Source organism: Panthera onca, chromosome A2 (genome assembly GCF_046562875.1).
Source record: "Panthera onca isolate mPanOnc1 chromosome A2, mPanOnc1 haplotype 2, whole genome shotgun sequence".
NCBI lineage: Eukaryota > Metazoa > Chordata > Mammalia > Carnivora > Felidae > Panthera > Panthera onca.
The window spans coordinates 58223671-58247121 of NC_138340.1; the positions used below are offsets into that span (position 1 = coordinate 58223671).

A 23451-nucleotide genomic window follows, 5' to 3' on the forward strand; every position below is an offset into this window, starting at 1 on the left:
CCTGTTCCAGGAGAGATGAACACAGGTAATGACATTGAGAGTGACGAGAGAACGGATTCAAGAGCTGGCCCCAAGGCAGACTTGATAACCTGTGTGCACTGGCTGACTAACAGGAAGAAGGGGGCACTCTGGCTGACTATGGGGGCAGCCGTGCCCTCAGCAGAAATGGCGAAGTCTAGAGGCCAAGTGCCCTGGAAACCCTCAAGAAGCACTTGAAATAGTCAGTAGGCTCAGGAAAGCCTAGAATATGCTGGGGATGCGGTGGATGGTGGTGCACTCCAGCAGAATCCCCCTGGGCTGGGGGAGTTCCCAAGAGGGCAAGCTGACCAAAACGATCCCTCTACTCATTTGATGTGGACTTTCCAAAAGTCGAGTTCTCTATTCCTCCAAAGGCAGCCTGGCTCCCAACAGAATTCCCTCAACTAAACTAGACAATAACAGCCGTCATGCTGTGGGTGATGGGGCCTGGAAGCCAGAAGAGTCAGCCACCAACTGATTTGTCTGAGCAATGGTCAGTCCCTGGGCTTCTCTGGGCTTCGGTTTTTCATGGGACGAATGGATACTGGCATATCTGATTTCTAAGGTTCTTCCTGGCGCTGATATTCAACACTTTGGAGACAGTTTTGATAAATGTGTCTCATACACCAGTGACATTAAAAACAACTCCTCTGCCGTCCCAAATAAGAATAATACAAGATTTATGAGACCACGAACTCTGATTGCCAAGCAAGGGGATTTTCTTCACCCCTTTGTTCCCAGCACCTAACATAGTGCCTGGCCCAGTGCAGAAAAGAGAGCAATGTGTGTTTGCTGAACTCTTGACTAGCACCTTCTGCCTCCTGAACCCAGGACCTGTCCATTTAGGGAGAGAGAAGAGCCTCTGAAGGTGTGGACTACTCCTTCACTAGCTCCTCCCCGGCTCCCTCCGTGTGATTACGCCCACACAGCCAGCCCTTGACTCAACATCTCCACACTTCTTTCTCAGTGAGTTACTGATTCTAAAGACTTTCTCTATGGCCTCCATGCTAAAGACTCCCAAATCTACATCTTCCACCAAGCCTTTGCTCTCTCCAGCCCTCTCATCTCTGGTGACTTGACAAATCACTAATAATGCACCCTGGTGCTTGGACTCAGCAGGCTTTTTTTCTAGTTTTTTTTACCACCTCTCCCCTTCCAAAATTATTCCTTCTTCTTTTACTGTGCGATCTCAGTTCCCAGTTCCCGCTGCTTATCAGCAGTGTGGCCTTGGACATGCACTTGACCTCCATGTGTCTCCTCTTCCTTATCTATAAAACAACAGTAGTACCTGACACACAGGGCTGTGGTCAGGATGCACTGAGATAAAGCCTGGGCACAGCCCACACTGCACAGCGAATACCTGAGTCACTTCAGCTATTCCTCTACCTCCTCCCCGTTATTATCACTAAATTTACGTACTATAAGATCATAATAGGAAAAGTGGCACCATTTTGGAAGTCTGCTCCACAAGACGAGGAGTAAGAGAAGCGCCTGAGTGATAAATTAGTCAAGGAGAATCCTGGGAAGAGGGCAGGGCAGGAAAGGATTGACGGTTTCCTGACAAATCTAGATATGATCTGAGTATCAGAAATGTCTCTTACACAGAAACAAGAATTTAAGGGGAGACCCTGTGGGGACACAGATTATGAACCAAAGAAGGTGTGGAGGGAAGTGGAATGGGAGCAGGTGTGGGACCGACCCTGGTGGGATGGAAACGAGGTTGCCAGGAAGAGTGGGCAGGGGGACTGGATCCAAATATGAACATAGAATAACAAGTAAAGGGGCGCCTGGGTGGCTCAGTTGGTTAAGCATCTGACTCTGGACTTTGGCTCAGGTCACGATCTCACAGTTGTTGGGATCGAGCCCCTGACTGTGCAGGACCTGCCTGAGAGACTCTCTGCCCCTCCCACACTATCGCATGAGTGACCACTTTCTCTCTCAAAAAAAAATCAAGTTAAAAAAAAAAAAAGTAAAGAAACCATCCTTTGTCCAAGAGTAGCACCAAGATTCACTGAGAAAGAGAACAGCACTTGTATGACATTCCTGTCAAAAATGCAGAACCTGAATGTAATCATGGGGAAACACTAGACAAAACTGAGAGGTATTCTACAAAATAGCCTATCTCCTTCAAAAATGTTAAGGTCATGAAACATAAAGTCTGGAGAACTTTCCAGAATAAAAGTAACAAGGCATGACAATAAATGCAGTCCATGATCTTGGACTGGATACTGAACTGTAAAATATAATTTTGTTTTCTTCTGCTACCATGGACACTGGGCAGGGGGTGGGGAATGGAAAGTCTAAAGTTTGTAATTATATAACAGTATTGTATCCATGCCAATTTTCTGATGGTCATTGTACCTTGATTTTGTAAGAGAATGTCTCCATTCTTGAGAAATATACACTGAGGGGCACCTGGGTGGCTCAGTCGGTTGAGCATCCAGCTCTTGATTTCGGCTCAGGTCGTGATCTCACAGTTTGTGGGTTCAAGCCCCACATCAGGCTTCGTGCTGACACAGCAGACCCTGCTTGGAATTCTCTCTCTCTCCCTCTCTCTGCCCCTCCCCCACTCTCTCTCAAAATAAATTTTAAAAACTTTAAAATGTTAAAAAATATACATACACTGAAAGGGCACCCGGGTGGCTCATTTGGTTAAGTGTCCGACTCTTGGTTTCAGCTCAGGTCACGATCCCAGGGTTATGGGATCGAGCTCCACGTCAGACTCTGTGCTGAGTGTGGAACCTGCTTGAGGTTTCCTCTCTCTCTCCCTCTGCCCCTCCCCCATTAGCTCTTCCCCACCCCTGCCTAAAATAAATAAGCAAACTTAAAAAATAAAAGAAATATACACTGAAGTATGTAAAGTCAGCAAAGGGGCATCATGTCTACAACTTACTATCAAATGGTTTAGAAAAAAACTGCATGTCTGTAAGTATACATGTATATGTTGGGTAAGATGTTAACAGTGGGGGAATCTGAGTGAAGGGTATACGGAAATTATTCTTGCAAGTCTTCTGTAAATTTGGATTATTTTTTTAAAATACGGAGTTAGAGAGAAATCCCTTTAACTCCTGGCTAGTGAACATGCTGGAGCCACCAGAAGGGGAATGAAACAAGGAAAGGGACAGGGCAGGCCAACCTGGACCAGGAGCTTCCGAAGGCTCCAGGAGCAAGGAACACAGTGCCGTAAGAGGGGAACAGCCTTGGCGGACGGGGCAGAACGTGCTTCTCCCACTCAGGTGTCCAAGGAGAGGCTTCCCGGGCCTGGCGACACTGGCCTGGGAGAGGGAGCAGGAGCAGTGGTCTTGGAGAAGGGAAAAGGGAATAGACTGTCAATGGAGGAAGAGAAGAAAAGCAGGGAGGTGGGGCAGGAAAAGGAGAGCGATGGAGGAGGGAGCTGCGCCACACCACAGCGGGTGAGACATAATGGGCCAGGCAAGGCAGGTGGCTGCTCCGGGCACCCCTCCACCCCCTGCCCCAGGTCTCCCAGTGCAGTGACAGGTGGTGCGTCCCAAGTCCTGTCCACTGCTGTCACCAAGAGCTGTGACTCCACACGGGGAGAGCCTCTCCTGCTTAGTGCCCGAGGCTTGGCTGCCCATGTCATTTACTTCAGCACAGGGAGGCAGGACAGGAGGGTCCCATGAATGCTGAAAGCCTGTTTGGGACAAAGGCATACCCACAGAGCACTCCCCACACTCCCCATACGGGGACCCGAGTGTGAACAAACACAGATGCCCAGAAGACATGTTCAAGACGGCACGAGAGCCAGGCAAAGCCTGTCCCTATCCCCTGGAGGGTAGGGACAGCTGGGACACTGAAGAGATGCCAAAGGTCCCCCACAGCTTAGACCCTCCAGAGGGGGCCTGACCTCAAAGCATGGAAGGTCAGGGAGTGGCTCTGCTGCAAGGGCACTCAGGAGACAGGTAGCTCAGTCCCCTCACTGTCTGTGAGATAGCAGAGGACCCCCTGGGACCTCAGCCAACCCTCCCCCCCACCCCAGCCTCAGGAATCTCCCTCCCTGAACACGGGGTGCCAGGTCTGTGAAGCTGCAGTACCTCCTGGTGGCTTCCACTGGGAACTACATCTTCCCTGGAGCCGAGGGAAATCAGGCCTTCAAAAGACAGACTTGGGGTATTTCACACGACACAGGGGCCCTGCAAGATCAGAGAGCCCACAGCCTGCCTTTCACAGACGAGGAAAGAAAAGCTTACAGGGGGAGTAGGGGGGGAGTAGGGAGGACACTCGCTCTCAGTTGTGAAGCTACACTTATCACAGTTGTAAAGGTGTAAAACTCAGGCTCGTGGGCGGCCTGCTCAGTTAGGACAACACCCGGACTTGGCTTCAGATGCAGCGAGGAACCAACTACCGGCAGCGGCATCACCTCTCCCCGGGGCATCCACACTGTGGGCCAAGGCCCATCTCTTTAAGGCTGGGCTTGAATCAGCAGACTAGTTGGCAGGGCGAGCTCAAGGCACAGCTTGAGAGTTCTGCAGCCACAGGGGCCAGGAGGCTGGCTGACCGGCCTCCAGGCTAGCCCGCCATCCCTCTGGGAAGTTGAGGCTGAGGTGAAATGACAGAAAGCATTCAAATCACCTCGCCCAGAAGGCAGGCTCTTCTCCCTAAGGCATTCTCTTAAAACCCTGGTGCGGTCTTACATTCCACACACCCAGCTGGCTGCAAGTGTATCTGCAGTGGGGTGTTCCTGCTATGGGACACGAAGGAACTAGCGTTCTAGCACAAGAAGGGACCCGGGGGGTCATCTTGAGCAGATGACAACTAAGTCTAGGTAACATGGGCTGTCACTGTCTTCAAGAATATGTCTCTTCAAGAATAAGACTATGTCTCCTTAGAGAGGCATTTTTTTTTCAGTTAAAAAAGTTTTTTTTAGTTTTTTTTTTAATTTTTTTTTAATGTTTATTTTTGAGACAGAGAGAGACAGAGCATGAATGGGGGAGGGGCAGAGAGAGAGGGAGACACAGAATCGGAAGCAGGCTCCAGGCTCTGAGCCATCAGCCCAGAGCCTGACGCGGGGCTCGAACTCACGGACAGCGAGATCGTGACCTGAGCTGAAGTCGGAAGCTCAACCGACTAAGCCACCCAGGCGCCCCTTTTTTAGCTTTTTAAAATTTATTTTTGAGAGAGCGAGCGAGCGAGCATGAGCAGGGAGGGGGAGAAAGAGGGGGAGACACAGAACCCAGGCTCCAGGCTCTGAGCTGTCAGGTCAGAGCCCATCAAGGGGCTCAAACCCACGAACTGCGAGATCATGACCTGAGCTAAAGTCCGACGCCACCCAGATGACCACCCAGGTGCCTCAAGAGGCAATTCTATCTTGGCGGCTTTTTTTCCTCCCCAAATTCCTTAAACCCACCTTCAATGGTCCCTTTACAACTCAAGCTCATTTCTGTTTTATCTAAGTGAGGAAATTGTGGGAAGCCTCTCCCTCGGGATAAAAACCTACATATTTTCTCAGCTGTTCCAATTCAGCCTTCTTTGCCTGGGGCCAAACAACTGGGATTATTCCTCATTCTCCACCCCTCCCCTTGTCATTCTTCTCTTGTGGCAAGTCTGGATTCCCCACACCTTTTAAGAGTGGTCACAAAATCAGCAGAGTAGGTACACAATAAATATTTGCTGAGTGAATTGTGCAAAAGTGAACAAGATTCACGGGCTAGAAGCTGGCTGATGTTTGACTCATGCAGAAGGGTCTGAGCCGAACACAGCCCTCACGCTACACTCTCCCCACTGGACGTGATCTGGCGGCTAGCAGGAGGCCACTCGGATGAAACTCCGGGCCCTGGACAGCCTGGATTCTCCAGGCTTTTGCTTTTCCTTTCCATCTCACTCTGGGGCTGGCTGTTTGTTCCCTAAACAGATCAAGTTGCATCTTTTCCCCTCATATATTTCATCACTTTTGTGAGTCTCTTTCCCCAGTTTATCAAGGTCACACTGGACTTCATTTCTGCCTTCTGGGGTAGCCATAATCTCATGCTTGACCCTCGGCGTCAGCTGAAATATTATGAGCTGACTTCCCTGTTTGGGACATGAAATTTAAACAGGCACCAAGCCAGTGGCCTTGAAAGATCACTTTAAATGTCCCTTTCGGTTAATGTCAAATCACTGAAAATTGCCCTGTGAGTGCAACACTCAAGCCAGTTATTCGAGCGAGTGTTAATACAAAAACACTCACAAAATTCACAATAGACTTGTATAAAACAGAGGCACAAGGGAAGAAGCTTTCAGCATAATTACAAATGACTTTTTAATGGTCAACCTCAGGAGTCATCAAAGACATGTAAATTCAACAAAATGATACATTTTTTGGACTGCCAACTGGACGATCTGCGGATATATTTAAAGGTGATCGCCAGGATTCGATGAGTGCAGGAAACAGGCACTCAGTCTGCCGCTGATGGGACCACAATGGGGGGGGGGGTGGGATTATGAATGAAGAGCTTTAAAACCAAACACTCTGACCCTGTAATTTCACTCCTAGCAGTGCACCCTACGGAAACAGTGAGGATGCTCACGGTGATGCGGTTCCAAGGATTCCCATCATGGCACAGAGAGGGTAACAACAGACTGGAAACCGTCCAGTGCTCAGGCAGCAGGGCATTAACTGAGCACGTGGTAGCCTGGCCCTCCTCGGGATGCTATTCCAGCCTTACAACTGGGGGCGGAGGGCCCTGTCAGCGGGCGTGGAAAGATGCTGCCAAGTGAAACACCGAGACCTGGGCACTGTCATTCCATTTTTCATAAAAGCACATTCTATGTATTTCCCGTACGGGAAAACCGTCCAGAATGTCAACATTCGCCAATTCTGGGTGATGGGATCATGAGTGGTTTTCACTTTCTTCTTTTCTACATTTTCTAATTTTCACACCAGGATGTTTGTTACTAGTGTAAAACAAAACTAAAGGGCTTTTTTTTTTTCTTTTAGCATCTAGGTGAAAGCGACTCTGTCAGTGGCTTCTTAGCAACACGCCTGATGTGTGTGCAGTGACCCAGAAGGTCAGATCACTCAAGAGCAGGTACAATCTCAATGTATGGAAGCTATTTCCAGGTCCCAGCAGACAGTGGTTTTGATGATCTGGTTTCTATGAAATTCATTACAGGCAACAGTAATTAAAGTGGTTTAATGAATAATTTTAGATGGAGGAGTAGCAGCTCTTGAAGTAGAAATCTCAAATTTGAGATTTAGCTCTGCCGCTTACTACCTGTGTAATTTAGTGCCCCTTTTAAACCTCTCTAAGCCAGTTTCCTTAGTTATAAACGGTGATACTAACCATGCCTGCTTTTATGAATTTCATCAGGTCGCTCTGAGGTTAAAAAAAATTACGTGAAAACGATTTCTAAAATAATATAAGCATGCTATGAACGTTCCTTATTCGAGAGCAGTGTGGTTTATGCCTACCCATCGCTTGGCAGGTGCTGCTCGGTCCTCTTAGTCCAGGAGCATGGGGCCCTACCCCCTGCCTCCAGGCATGCTCGAGACCCCGTCTGGCCCAGAGAACTCCATCCCCAAGGCCTCAGGATTGGGTCGGAGATGGGCTCATCACCCAGGGCAGACTGAGGAGCTTCCATTCTGAGGCTCTTCTAGAAATGCTGGGGAGGCAGAGCTCTCTGTCTGTTGGGGCTGTTAAGTGAAAGGAGATGACACGGGAGTTGCTGGAGGCTCTCTAAAGCCACCACGCATGGACTTCGTGCCTAAGAAAGAAGCCAGCGAGGGGAGTGAAGCATGATGAAGCAAGCCAGGTTCTCCTGTCCCATTTCCACACCTGGATACCCCCTGCCTGGGCTCTGGGCTTACTGGGCCCATTAACACCTCTTTTTTCACACAGTCCTGTGAGCCTATCTGAGGTAGATTTCTAGAACTTGCCAACCCCGAAGAGTTATCACTTTTCTTGTAGAACACTAATTAGCTTATTCACCAGGAAAATTAAAATTGCATGCAGAGAACTTTATTAAGGATACTGGAGAACGAAAGAGGTGGAGGGTGACAGGAGAGAGAGCCTCGGGATGAGTGGGTAACCTGGGAAATTATTATCAATCATTGACAATCCTGCCAGAATGAACCCCTCAGGTCTTAAGCTGGCTTGATGCTAGCTGGCGGAGTGGAGATCCACACTTCCTCCCTATTTTGCTGAGACCACTTTTTTCACCTGAAATGTCAGAAAATCATAATATTTTAAAGCTGGAGAAGGCTTCCATCAATCGTTCCTTGCTTACAGATGAGAGGCTGAAGCCAAGATGAGACAAGGAACCCGCTCAAGGTCACAGCACACTCATCAGCAGCCGATCAGAAACGCCAGCGGCTGTTTTGGCCGCGGGGCCTCAGGACGGTCGCTGCAGGAGGAGCCTAGCTCTGGCTCTTCTAGGTCCAACAAACTAGCAACGAGACGTAGCACACTACTGGTGACAATGGAACACACTGTTTCCTCTCTGACACAGGCCACTGGTGCGCTCCCATGGCAGGCGGCCAGGCACAGGCCCCTCACTGCTCAGGAGCTGCTGATTCCAAACTCAGGCTCTGCTGCACACAAGCTGTATGGCCTTGAGCAAAGCGCTTGTCCTCTCTGGGCCTGGGTTTCAGCATCTGTGAAGCAGTGACGGCTGCTGCCTGCGGAGCTCACAGGGTGGTTGTGAAGTTCCAATGAGTTAACCAAAGAGAAAATTCTATGAATAAAATGGTGAGAATTTACCAGTGGTAAAATACAAGACACTACTTACTGCTGGCCTCGAATAAAATTGCGAGCTAAGAGGCAACCTCATGGAAAGAGCCAAGGCTATGGAGTCTGAGAACTCAGGTCTGAATCCTTAGTACCCAGGGCTGTTATCCAAACTCCCGCAGCCTCAGTTTATTCCCTGGGGGGATGGGAGTAACCACATATACTTGCTTCTGTGAAGATCAGATGAGATATTATACTGGAACACCTAACACGGTGCTGGCGCATGCCCGGTGTTCACATATGGGTTGGTATCATAATTACTAGAAGGGTACCGGGTCTGCGATTGGGCCGGGCCACGGCATGGCTTTCAGACATATTCACGTCCCCAGGGGCCGTGTCAGGATGGCACTTAGCATGGTCACTCTGACCTCTGGAAGGACTCCTCATCCAGGCAGGCTCTTTGAAGGCTCCTGGGGTCTCCTCCGACCTGAGGGGCAAACCCCGAGGGGCAATGCCCTCCTTCCTTCCAGAGAACCCCTGGGTGGAAGCCTGTGACTTTCAGGGTCAGGAGCAGGAGGGACTGGCACACTCTGTCCTGTCTGGGCTGCCTCCCCATCCAAATGAGCCTCACACCTGGGACACTTTCTGCCTCTGTTGTGGTCTAACACCATGTCATCAAGGTACTGTGACGACGCAGCTTAACTTCAGGGCCACCGCCAGCTCACAGAGACGCCCCTCTGGGTAGGTGACTTAGAAAAAGGCACTCCTTCGTCTGGCCCATGGCCCAGTGAGCAGTGTGCACCCTGGACTTGGGCCCTGGCCCCCCTGCTCAGCGAGGCCCCCTTGGACCACAACCACGTGCAGTCCTGCTCACATGGCAGAGCTGGAAAGGCCTCTCAGAGGCTGTGTCTTCCAAGCTAGGGGTGGCAGCAGGTACAAGTCCCCCAGGCGGTCGGGATGCCCAACGGCGCTCCGAGCAGACAGGACAGGGGGCAGGGCACCACAGGCTCGGGGAACAGACCTGAGCCGCTGTCAGTAAAAAGGCACCGATTCTCCATCCAGCTCCGTCACATACCAAGTGTGACCTTGTTAAAGCACTTCCCTGTGCATCAGTTCCACATCTGCCAAGTGGGGACGATAATAGGCTAATTAAACGATGCATGTTGGAGAAGGGAAGGAGATGGGGCCAAGGGGAAGGCCGGGCCAGATGTCAAGAGCATTTTCTGCAGTGCTAAGATGTTTAGCTTTTGTTCCGTGGGTACTGTGCTTTCACGAACTGCCTTGGGGGTGTACGGAGAAGAGAGCCACCTGAGGAAAGGGAAGGGCCCGGTGGGAGGGAGAGCAATGCGAGAGCCTGGCCGAAGCAGCTCTCCCTCCCCCTCACCTACTCCTCGTGCAGGGCACCTGAGTCCCCGTTTTGCGGTCGTTCGGGTGTAGAGCAAAGATGAGGAAACAGACCACACGACAGAGCTGGCACAAGAGGAATGTGGGCAAAGTGCCCGTGATGTAGCACGTGTTCAATGAACGACAGCTGTTTTCACTATTAAGAGGCCTAGACCGGCTAATGGGAGGAGAGAGGTGACGTGAGAGGAAAAGGAGGGGAAGGGAAGGGAGAGGCAGAGCAAACGTGAGTTCACTGAAGCCTAAGGAGCCATCCCACTGTGATCCTGAGGAGGGTCCCTGGCTCACCACCGTGGCGTTCTCGACCGCGGCTCTCAGAATGACTGCTTGCCTCAGACCAGAGTCTCGAGAGTCTAAACAAGGGAAAAGCCCAGGGAAAGACCCGAGTACATCTAATTGTCTAGCACTTCTTTTCAGTGCGGGGGGATATGCCTCTGCGTCAAGCAGCTAGCTTTACGGGGGAAATGAATTCAATCTCTACCTTATACCGCGTACCAAAATAAATTACTGTTAAAGAGTTAAGTGTAAAAACTGAAGGTGAAAAAGAACAAAGGAAATAAAAGGGCATATATCTCAGGGAGGGAAAGGATTTTCTAAACATAAAGCAAAGAAAAACACATAAAAACATTTCAAACATTTCAAAAGAAAGACCGTCCAAGTTCGTAAAAAATACGTTATGTCAAAAGTTACTATAATAAAGATAAAAGTGATAAACTGGAAAAATGTTTTTTATATACGTCAGAGAAAAGGTTAGCATCCTTTTTATATGCAGATTTGTACAGTGGCAGGAAAGAACTAAAGCTTCAATAGAAAAAAATCTAAAGGTAGTAACAGCTAATATTTACGGAGTACTTGTGACGTACCAAGCACTGTGCTAAGCGCGTTAGATGTATTACTGCATTTAAACCTCACAACCCTATGATACTATTTCCTAGATGAGAAAATTGAGGCTTAGGTTGCTACTTGCCAAAAATCACATAGCTATTAAATGTCATTGCAGGGACTTTGGGAATCTGCTCTTAATTATACCATGCCTCAAATCAGAAAAGACTGTAAATGGTCAGAATATATACACATACATGAAGTTAAAATTTACTAGCAATCGAAGGCCATTATAATTTGCCTATCAAATTGACCAAGATTTCGGGGCGCCTGGGTGGCTCAGTCAGTTAAGCGGATCGCGAGTTCGAGCCCCACACCGGGCTCTGTGCTGACAGCTTGGAGCCTGGACCCTGCTTCGGATTCTGCATCTCTCTCTCTCTTTCTCTGCCCCTCCCCCACTCACAGTCTCTGTCTCTCAAAAAATGAACAAAAACGTAAAAAAAAAAAAATAAAAAACCAAACAAACAAATTGACCAACATTTCTCAATGACAAAATACAGTTGTGGGAAGGGTCCAAAACACTGGCATTCATTCCACCTTTGGTGGATATGCAAACTGGAAAGACCTTTCTGGAGGCTGATTGGGAAATACTGAACAAAAGCCTGTGGAAAGATTCCCATCCTTTGTGTCAGACATGCTCCACCCCCTCCAGATCCCCTCTCTATCCTTCTCTACCCCATGAATTACATCAATAGGCCATGTCCTTGCTTCCTGACCAGACTCCTCAACAGAGGCAGGGGAAGAAGGAATGACAGGGCCCCTGGCAGAAGATGGAAAGAGAAGGGGTGGGTTATTTACTTTCCTGGTTTCACCCCTGCTGGGTCACTGCTCTTGTCAGGATTACTTGCTCTCCACCACACTCTATCTATCCCTCCTGGCTGCTTTCATCCATCCCTCCCTCTGTCCCTTAGGGTGTACGGGCGCTGAGTGCCCCACTGCCACTAGCCCTGGGTTCTTGTTGCTGGCCTATCCCTTGCCCACACCTTCCTAAGTCCCTTGTTCTATAAGTAAACCCTCCCTGGATTATCTCAGTTTGACTGTGTCTTCTATTTCTCCGTGGGATGCTGATACATCCCACCCAGGAAATACATCTTTACACCTAGCAATTTTATTCTAGAATTGTATTATGAGGAAATAATCAAAAAACTGCAAAAACATATAATAACAGTGTTAGCAACATTAAACTGTTAACAACCTAAATATTCAACGAGAGAGAGCTGGTTTTACATATAAAATGATCCACATGATGAAATACTGTGTAGTCATTAAAAACCAGGTTAAAAAGGAATACTTAATGATGTGGAAATACACTTGTGAAATATTTTAAATGAAAACGGGATTCCAATGTGGCACATAAAAGTGACTACAAGGTTGTATCCCAAAGTATTAATAGTCATTCTCTTTGAGTTGTGAGGTCATGGATGAATTATTATTTTCTTCTTTGCAGTTGTCATGTTTTCTACCATCTCCGTGTATTCTTTTTATAATTAGAGAACATAAATCCAAAATACTATATACTCTCAAAAGAAAGATTAGGACTAAATTCTGCAACACCCCACCCCCATGTGCATGCACACACACACACACACACACTGCCAGGGCAACATTTAAAAACGGGCTTCTGCTGGGTGCCTGGGTGGCCCAGCCAGTTAAACGTCTGACTCCTGATTTCAGCTCAGGTCATGATCTCCCGGTTTATGGGCTCAAGCCTCATGCCGGGCTCCACACTGACAGCACAGAGCCCGCTTGGGTTGCCCCCTTTCCTCTCTGCTCCTCCACCACTCATTCTCTCTCTCTCAAAATGAATAAACTTAAGAAAAAAAAAAAGGAAAAAAGAATGAGCACAGCTGCCAAAGCCACAAGCATGAAGACACACATCTGTATCCAGTCCCTAACTGCAGACATTCCTGCTCGCTGCCAGGCCTCAGGCTCGCTTTGGCCCGCACGCGGTCATCAGCCATGCTCTATAAACCCCAGAAACAGCTCTGGTGCATGACTGAGAGAAAGGCAGTTACAGTGCCTTGATCAAGGGTCCGAGAGACCTCAGGAAGGGCGCGGGAACCTTCGACAGAGATGATACAGCACAGCAGGGCAACAAACAAAACCCTAGACCTTGGAAAGACCTAGGCTTGGACCATGACTGAGCATACGAACAGGTGCACGACCTCAGGCATGCTTTTAGCTCCTCTGAGCCACAGTTCTCTCATGTCTAAATGGGGAGAAGGTTTCGCTCATGGGCTGTAAGCGTTCTAGAGTTATGTGAACACAGAACATGGGCTCCCTAAACAGCAGCAAAGGTTAAAAAGAAAAGAGCCTCTTGGATCAGTAAAGCATTCAGAGCCCCAGAGACTGCGCCTCTGTACAGGAGGGCAGCAGCATGGTAAAAGCTGGCGGGAGAGACAAGAGATGTGATTTGAACAAGGAAATGGTCCTCTGGCGTTCTGCCTGATGGCCTAAGTCCCAGCTGCAGTCAGCACATACTCTTAGGTGAGGAAAGCTACCTGCAGTGGGTCCCAGGTCCAGGCTGGAGTCATTCAGCTCCTCCTCTTCTTCCCAGAAGTACTGTGGCGGCTGCAGGATGCGGGACTCTTCACTCTCTTCGCTGGGGAAGCCCGAGCCAGGGGCCCCCAGGCCAGCTCCCAGCCCCATGGCCTCACTGGGTTCCTCCGAGTCCAGCGGCTCCAGGCCCGTGGGTGGCAGGAGGTCCAGCAAGGAGGTGGAGGTGAGGCCCTCGGGGCCAGGCTCATCGGACCCAGCTGTGCATGTGCCCAGGGATGCTCCTGCACAGACACGGAAGCCAGATTGTGAGAGGCCGGAAAGGTCAGACTGGCGAAGGTCACCCTGGAAAGAACCTAGGGGTGGTGGGGGGGGGGGGGACTGCAGAGGGGTAGGGGGGACACTCCTGACACCCAGGGGCTGCCAGAGGCTGCTGTTCTCACTCCACGAAGGCCAAACTGCCCAGCCCTCCCTGTGAAGGGGCAAAGGAGAGACCAAGGGAGGTGGGCAGGACAGAGTGAGGTTCATCTGGCTCAGCACCCACTGGGCATTTGCTCACTCAGAAACTGCTCCCAGTGCCCACCTTCCTCACAACTGGGCTGGGTGCTCAGGGCACAGATGCAGTGAAGGACAGGTCCCTGCTTGTAAGGACTCTGTGTGCACACTGTTCCCCAGGCTTCCATCCTAAGCTGAACAGTTTCCAAAACTGCATTAGGAACGTGATTTGTATTTCAGCAGTACGATCTCCTGAACAGTCTTTAAGAACCACATGAGATCGCAGTTCAAACTCATGCAGTGTCGATAATAACATATTTGTTTAGAATCTTGGAGGATCCCTCTTTCCTAACCTATAACACAAATGAACAAACAAAACCCAGTAAATTAAAGGGTATCTTTTCTTCTTCTCTCTCACTCCCGCTCACTAAGAATAGGAAGACAGCCCTATTTGCCAGTTTCACAACTTAATTACACAAATATTACTAACTCGCTATATGTCTTCTGGAAAGTTGCTTAAAACCTCTCTGTCTCCTCATCTGAAAATTAAGCAAGGTGGGTGAAATGACCTCTACATTTTCTGTTCCAAGACTAACGTTCAGTGATGTAGGGAAGAGATACGTCCCGCTACCCCTGTTGCGCACTGGGCCCTGGCTTGAGTAGCTCACGGAAATTTTTTGTGATGTTTTTAATAAAAAATAAGAGCTAACACTATCGTGCTAAATGCTTTGCAAGCGTCATCTGAACTTGGATCCTTACAACCACCTTATGAAGCAGTCGCAAGCCCTAAGCTTTGCATCCAGAGCACGGTGGAGACTGCATGGTACGCATGGTCGGACAGCATGGGACCGTGAATGCAACATTTAGTCGTAAGGAAAGCCCTCCGAGTGAACGGGGCTTAACACAGTTAAGAAGTATGCAGGAGAGGGTCAACAGATCCTGAAATGGAACACAGAAGGATGCCCTGCAGAGAGAGCTTGGGCCAAGCAAGCAGGTTTGCGTCCTGGCTTCACTGAGCCACTCTGGGTAAGCTACTTCTCCACCAGGGGCCCCGGTTTCCTCATCTGTAAAGCAAGGACAAAAATTCCACAGCTTCCCGGGAGGCAGGGACCTCAAATGAGGTAAGCTCCCTACAGACCGGGCTCCAACGAACAGGCTGTATTCCATAAATGTAAGTAATATTATCCTACCTACTGGGACGTTCTTGGCCAGGAAAAGAGAATATTCGAGAGGCAATGGTCAGTATCTTCAAATATATTAAAATACAAAGTTGATGTGAATATGAATAATACAGACCACAGTTATTCTATGCGACTTCAGAGGAAAACTCAGGACTGATGAGTGGAAACCTGGGATGGCATCTAAGCCTCAAAGAGCTTTTAATCAGCAGCAGGTAATGCCTGGGGCCACCTGTGCCCACCACCCAGCTCCTGCTCCCGCTTCCAGCCTCTGCTTGTGAGAAGCGCTCCCCAGCCATTCCCAGACTAGGCCAGGCACCTTCCTTGTACCATAGCCTCTGAACCAATTTCTGCACTTTTCTCACCAAACCATAACAGGCCATCTTACAGCCTCCTTCCCTCACGCGGCGTGCCCCGTGTCTGATTCCACTTGGTCAACCCCACTGACTGGGGCCCCGTGACGCTAAGGTCAGAGAGCTAGTTAATAGAAGAGCTGTAATTAGCTGGTCTCTCCCCTCAAACATGACCACTGCGTGGAAAGCGTAGTCTAAGTTTTACATACGATACCAGCAGGTACGACAGCCCCGTTCTGCAGAGGTGGTACCCCCCAAGACTGGGGGAACCAGATGTGATCAACTTACCCAGAAAAACCTCACACAGTCCATGAAGGAAAAATGTCAATTGATGAGAAACGTTTGCAAAAATGACATAAAAATTTCACGGATCCCCAGGGCCCCTGAGCAGCCAATCTCTGAAAAGGCCATTGGCTGAAAATCTTTATCTATATATACCAGCATCTAGCAGGTGTGTGGGGAAAGACGCTTTGTCAGCCTTTATTGAAAGGCGCAAACTGGTTTTCTTCAGGAATTCTTGGAATTTTATCCTCCATAAAACCACTGGAGGATCAAATTTGCATTGCCTCTTTGACACCTGAGAGTTGCCTCTCTCAGAGCTGACCCGTGGCATGAAGGGAGCAAAGTCACTCCCTCCTAGGCCTTGGTCCGGCTCTGCAGAGCAGCGTGGACCTTGAGAAAACGAATATGCCCTCTCAAGGAAAGGCTGACCAGCAGTCCCGATGATGTCTCACCTCTGCTGACCAAATACCGCCTAGTCAGTGAAGCTCTCTGCGCAGAGGATGAGGTGAGTTCCTCCATTCTCCAAACCTCTCCCCTCCACCTGGCAGGCAGAGAAGCCACCGTCTCCCTCCACCTTCTCTCCCCCTCCCTCCTCCTCTTCCTTTCCAACCATCAAATAGGAACGAACAGAGATTTTGTTAATCTTGCTGAAAAGCTGTGTGTGAAAAAAGGGATCTGGGTTTTCATCCCTTTTCCAGCACACAGTTCCGTTTTCTTGAAGCTATTTTTCCCCTGTGATGATTATTTTTTCTTTATATAGACCTTGATATGTTCAAAAGCCTTGGCCACGGGTGATTACTTAAGTAATTGCGAGAGGTTACTTATTTTCAAACTTGCCCCCGAAAATAGTAGCTGAGACCCAAGCATTCTCTGTATAATTGCTTTTGCACTTGATAATTAATCTGCTTTAATTGAAGACTCCATCTGATTTGGAAGTTCAGAATTACACTCTTTGTGACTTTCTTTTTTTTCCTTTAGCACCTAAAATGTTCTGTTACTTCATGACTCCCAACAGAGAGAGAGGGAGAGAAAAAGAAGGCACATGAAAAGGATTCGGGGACCAGCCTCAAAGAATTGAAAATCTGACCCAAACTCAGAAAAAGAGGCGAATGAAGCAGGCTTACATCTTAGGGGGTGAAAAAAACAAGGCCTTACTAATCCCCGTGTTTTATCTCCCCTGCAATCTGCTTCTGATCCAAACATCCTTTTCTGATGTCTACCATCAGCTACACCCCCACCCTTTCCCTCATCAGCAGCTTTGAAGTACAGATCTGCCTAAGCCCTTGCCAGACACCAATACGGGGAGCCTCCCAGCAGCACCTGCCACACGGCCCCCACACCCTTGAGCGTCAGCTACAACAGAAATCGTCTAGCACAATCACCCTGCCACACATGCACATTCCTATGTGTGTCTGGATGTGTCTGAGAAGCAAAGCTGAAGAGTTCTCAAAGGCTTTCTATAGAAAGGTGTAGAAGAACGAGACATACTGCTGAACACACACGTCTCCAAAAGGGAGGCGACAACGTACATCATATGCATCATGAAGTGTGCACAGGAGGGAGCAGGTGGGAGGCGAGTAGGAGTGGAGCTGCCCATAGTAATCCATGGCCAGCCACAGCTGGGCATGGGTCCTGACCCACCGTGCCTGCCAGCTCTGGTGTGGCTGTTGCACAAAGAAACAGCAGGCTAATCAATATGTAATTTATTTGTTGAGTCTCACCTCTTCCAAAGAAGGTTTAAGGTATGCAAACACAGACACGGGTGCGTGTGAGCGTCTGAGACACGATCTGATGGACGCATTTCTGTGCACACCCCCTTTGGTCCTTAGCTATCCCTGGACTGATGGTGGCGAAAAACTACCCTCACTGACTAACCCTTCCGGGGGCATGCTCGGAGCGGGAGGCCCCTTTCTGCTCCTAGTCATTTTCCCTGGGATTCTGTCACCGTGGGCCATGGCAATGACCCATCTCACTGCCAAGCAGACTGTTCTCCCTCCTCGGGCAGAGACCCTTTACAGCCTCTCCTTCACTCCCACAGATCCTCGCATGTGCCTGTGTCTTTGTGGGTTAACTGCACGGGAGGTGACTCAGTAGCCAGTGTCCCAGGCAAACTCCCATGTCACACGCACACATGTCAATACGCCTGTGTGTCCCTCAGAAGTGGAGTCAGCCAAGGCTATCTGATAAGTGAGCCCGTACACACATACACACACGTGTGCACACACACTCATTCCAGTACGCCTCTCCACCAACCCTGATTAACAGTCACCCCTTAATACGTACTCATGGCTGTGTCCGCCACATGAAGAAGGTGTTCGGTCCTGTCCCTATTTGACCCACCCTTGCGGACAGCACTTCTCCCCCACCCCTCATTCAGCGGTGGTGGCCTGTCTCATTGGCTGCCACATGCCTGTGCCCACCCGCCATGCACACACCTGAATCCCACGTCTGCCACTCAGAGGCCGTCCAGTAGGTTCTGTCAGGGGCACATGCATTTCACACCTGCCCCCCACATTTCACCTGTCATCACCCACACACATCCCAATGCCCTTGCGCACCGCTGAACGGGAACTACATCTCAAAAGGTCTCTCACGCGCACCCCTGCGCGGCAGCAGCGCAGGAGCTATCCAGCAGTGTCGCTGTCACAAGCAGACCTGGTTGCTGTCATACGTGTTTTTGTTTTTTGTTTTTTGTGTTTTTTTGTCAGCTCCTAATAAAGTTGCCCCGCACAGTCTAGACAGGCTTTGACAATGACACACCCCCCCTTCTGTCCGGCAGCACCACACGCGCGTAAACACACCCCCCTCATTGTCGCAGCAGCTGTGTGTACGGCTGTTTGGCACTTTCCCCCTCGTGGCCGCAAGACATCCGCGCCCCACGCCCACTGTGGTGGCCTCAGGGACCCTGTAAATGCCGTGTCTCCCTGTGTGGCTGTCGCCCAGCTGGCGGCCAGGGTCCGCCCTCCTCTCGCCAGTGCTCCCACCATCCCCAAGCCCCCCCCCCCCCCAACAGAGCCCCCAGAGAGCGCGTGCAGGCGCGCCCTCCATCCACCACACTCCTCGTGCCTCCCCTGCGTGCGTGTGTGTGTGTGTGTGTGTGCCCACACGCACGCCCCCGCGCCGGGGAACCGCTCTCACACGAGGCACACGCGGTGGCCCCCCGCGCCCCCCCGCCCCGCGCCCCGGGAGCGCGCGTGTCGCGGACGGCGTAGCAGCCCAGCCGAGCCCCGCGCTCCCGCGCCTCGCGCTCCGGCCCCTTTGTTGGCTGCCCGGGAGCTGTCCAGCACCGCGGCCCGCCGCCGCCGCCGCCGCCGCCCGCCCCGGCCCCGCCACCGCCCGCCCGCGCGGCGCGCACTCACCCCCGGCCAGCAGCAGCAGCAGCGGCGGCAGCAGCGGCGGCAGCCGGACGGCCCGCAGCAGCCTGCCCATGGTGCAGCCGTCGCCGCCCGCAGCCGCAGCGGCGCGGCGCCTCGGCCGGCGTCAGGGGCCGCGCGGGCGGCGGCGGCGGCGCGCGCCCGTCCCATTGGCCCGCGTGGCCGTCACTCACCCCCGGCCCCGCCCGGCCGCGTGCCGCGGGCGCGCCCCCGCGGAGACGAGGCGGGCGCGCGGGCGGCCGCCCCTCCGCGCGGTCCCCCGGCGCCCGGTCGGCCAATCAGCGCCGCGGGTGCCTGGAGAGGCGGGGCCGCGACCGTGACCTCCCGGAGTCCGGCCTCGCACCTCTAGCCTTCGAGAGCGGAGGCCACCTGCCTGGGGCCCGGTGTTGGAGGAGGGCGCGCCCGCACCACCTAGTCATCCATTGGATGGAAACCTTTCCTGCGCGCCCAGGAGGCAGCGGGTGGTCACCTGCATGGAATGACACTGTTCAGAGAAGCCAGGAACGACCCCTGACCCTGTTGACGTGAAGAGTATCTTTAATCCTTCATCAACAGGTTGAACATCAAGAGGTTGAATGGGACTCTAGGAGGAGTGGGGTCAGGGAAATCTTCTCAGGGGCCCTTGAGCTGGGCAAGCCCTGATGGCCAAGGCAAGAGAAAGACTAGTCAAAGGCCCCGGGACAGGAGCGAACCAAAAATGGGACTTAGAGCCAGGCAGTCTAGTGCTTTCAAAATGGCTCAGAGACCTTAAGCCAAACTCTTCTCTCCTCTGGGCCCTGGTTGCTTCATCTGTTATATATGCGCTTTCCGTTATTAGGGCAGCGTTTTTTAACTTCCTGTTGAATATTTCGTCCTTTTTGGTAACTAAAGTTCTTTCATGTGCCAAGCACCATGGTAGTGAACAAGACAGCCACAACCCATATTCTCAGAGCTTAGTCTAGTGAAGGTCTGTTAAGGTCTGTTAAGGTCTGTTAAGACCTATAAGGGGCTATGAGAGAGTATGGAAGGGAACTTTTACACGTGACTTCCAGAAGAAACATTTAAGCTAGCACCTGGACGGATGAAGGGGTATTAGGTTGGGTTAGGAAGGAAGTCTTCCAAGAAGAAAGAAAGGTGCATTGGCAATTCCTGAGCTGGAATGGAGCTCAGCCTCTTTAAGGAATAGAGCAAAGTCCTGACCCTTTCAGAATTACTGCAATTTAAACAGCTGCAGCAGTGATAATTATGTGGAGTTTTACTTTATATATAGCATATTTGGAAAACATTGCTTTCAATAAAATAAATTATTCTATTGAACCTGCTTTTTCAAATTATATTCTCATCACGCTATCCAGGGGTAGATCACTAGGTATTGTAGATGATCTCAAAGGACTCTTCCAGGACTACCTACTTAGGGGAAATAAGAGTTGGGGTGAAGGGGGATAGGGTGGGAATGGGTCCCAAGCAAAGAACATGGGCAAAATGTAGCATGGTGTGGTAATACATGGCATATCATATTTAGGGGAATGATGAATTTCAAGATTAGCCTGGGGGCAGGAGACAAGGTTAGAAAGAGGACTTAGGAGCTAAATACCTTACTTAATCTTTGGTTAATTTGTACAAAGTAGTAAGCCCTTATATTACAAATGAGGAAGTGAAACACAAGGAGAAAGTGATGGTCTAAGAACATAATGAAAAGCAGTACCACAAAATTAGAACCTTTAGGTAAAGTTATTCTTATTTAATTAACAGAACTACATCATTTTGTTTAGCCTGCGGTCAATGTAAACTCCACAGGCCATTGGAGTCTAAGGACACTATGGGTTCCAGAAAAGTAGGTGAAGATGTGGTAGTAAAAGATCTTGACCAGTGTCTCTATGAAAGTACAAACTAAAGGAGACCTATTTTGGGGCACCTGGGTGGCTCAGTCAGTTAAGCATCTGACTTTGGCTCAGGTCATGATCTCACGGTTCATGGGTTCGAGCCCCATGTCGGGCTCTGTGCTGACAGCTCAGAGCCTGGAGCCTGCTTTGGATTCTGGGTCTCCCTTTCTCTCTGCTCCTCCCCCACTCGTGCTCTGTCTCTCTCTCAAAAACAAATAAACATTAAAAAAAATTTTTTTTAAAGGAGACCTATTTTATAACAGTTCACACAAAAAGCCCACAAATAGGTAATGGCTACAAAGTGTAAAGCAATTTGGGACTTAAAATGAGTAGTGTCCAGAACAAGGAAGTTAATGGTCCTGTTATTCTGAACTGCGTGAACTTCATTAACATTCTATTTTTTATAGTAACCTTTTTCTTTTTAGGAAGGACCAAGTAACAGAGGAGAAATCCAGGAAGATGTCATGAAAAACAACTATTACAGCTGAGAGTATCTGACTTAGGAAAGAAAAGACTAGGGTGCATCTAGACCCATCATCTATCTCCTTCTATCTGGCCAGTCTCCTCCACTTGGGCTCACCATTGTATTATCTGTCTCCTTTTCAAGGACTTCCATTTTAGGGTATCTCTTTTCTGACGGTGTCAGTCTTTTTTCCTCTGGATCATTTTCATTAGATACAAACATGATCCAGAACTTCTCACCTAAAAGAAGGAGGAGCAGGAGGAGGAGGGGGAAGAGGGTGGGAGGAGGAAGAGGGAAGGGGGGAGGAGGCAGAGGAGGGAAGGGGTAAGAAGGGGGAGGAGGAGGAGGAGGAGGAGGGAAAGGGGAGGAGGGGGAAGAGGGAAGGGGGAGGAGGAGGACGAGAAGGAGGAGGAGGAAGAGAAGAAAAAAGAAAAAATTGGGGGATATGAAATCATGCTACTGGTACACTGACTACATGTCCCTGTTTTCCCCTTCTGCTCATGATTCCTAGACATGATAGGAAAGATACACATATACACATGGGTCCAAATGGGCACTGGAAAAGAAGATGGGATCAGCTGGTGTTCTCAAATGAGGAGGAGTTACTTGAAAGATAAAAAGCAAATGAGATATAATTGACGGAGGGAACCACAGTCTAAAATGCATACCTGTCTAAATAATCTTAGGTTAAAGAGTGAATCACAATATCAATTTTAGTCTATTTAGAAATTAATGACAATGTGAGAACACTGCATATCAAAATCCATAGAATATAGCCAACAATTCACAGAAGAGTTTTTATAGCTACAAACGCATTTATTAGGGGTGGGGGGGAAACCACAGGTTAAATGTAAATGAACTAAGCATTCAATTTAAAAAGCTTTAAACTATACACACATAACATACATGAATCAATAAATTTCTATTGTTGTTAAAATAACAATAAAAATCCAGAACTGATTGCTAAAAGCCTGTTATTTGAAACGATAAATGAAACAGTCAAACCTTTAGTATAAGATAGAAAAGAAAGACATTAGTAAATACCATTAGGAATGAAAAAGAGAACAAAACTAGACATAAGATTTTTAAACTACAGGCAAAACTTGACCTATATCAATAAAATTTAAAATGCAGTTGAAATGAATACTTTTAAGGAATACACAAATTACTGAAACTGATTCAAATAGTAGAAAAGCTAAATAAACAGTGGAGAAAATTAAAAGACAGTAAAATCAACCCTTAAAAGAGACATTAAGTCCCCTTCGGAATGAATGTATCCTGTCAAACCTTCAATGTATAAACTCTTCTAAGCAAGGTTAGAAAGTGTTCCAATTCACTTTATGAGGCTAGTGTAACCCCACTGCCAAAACAACTAAGAATAATACAAATAGAAAAAAATCCCCAGTCAATCTTCCTGAATACAGATGCAACTTTCATAAAGAAAATATGAGCAAGCTGCTAATGAGCAATGTACTAAAAATATAATAGACCATGATTAAATACGACTTAACACAGGGACATAAGATTGGTTGAGTATTAGCAAAAGTCACTAATTCAACTCCCTGCATTAAGAGTCAAGAAAAACAAATCTCGAGAGATGCCCCCACAGGGGCATGTGATGAGACTTAAAACCTACTCCTTTTAAAAGGAACAAAAACTTCAGAGGTAAATAAGAAACAGAAGGAAACTTCTTTAATTCAATAAAGGATATCTCTCAGAAACCTACAGCAATCACCAAACTTAAGGAAGAAACATTAGAGGCATTCCCTCGGGCTCCGTGCTGACAGCTCAGAGCCTGGAGCCTGCCTCAGATTCTGTCTTCCTCTCTCTCTGACCCTCCCCCACTCATGCTCTGTCTCTCTCTTTCTCTCAGAAATAAATAAAAGTTAAAAAAAAGATTAGAGGCATTCCCATGTAAGTGAGGAACAAGAGAAGGATAATCATTTCCAACACAAATATTGAATATTTTGTAAGAGACAATGCA

At 49.1% G+C, this 23451-nt stretch overlaps 1 protein-coding gene across 1 annotated transcript in view; it reads right to left on the minus strand.

Moving 5' to 3' along the window:
* Positions 1–19263, minus strand: part of PODXL2 (podocalyxin like 2) — a 40471-nt gene extending 21208 nt beyond the window's left edge. Inside the window, exons 1-2 of the mRNA XM_078442677.2 lie at positions 19128–19263; positions 13466–13744 (exon numbers count right to left, since the gene is read on the minus strand). Coding sequence (XP_078298803.1) covers positions 13466–13744; positions 19128–19197 — 349 coding nt within the window. The 5' untranslated portion in view covers positions 19198–19263. The remainder of the gene's footprint in view (positions 1–13465; positions 13745–19127) is intronic.
* Positions 19264–23451: the final 4188 nt, after the last annotated feature.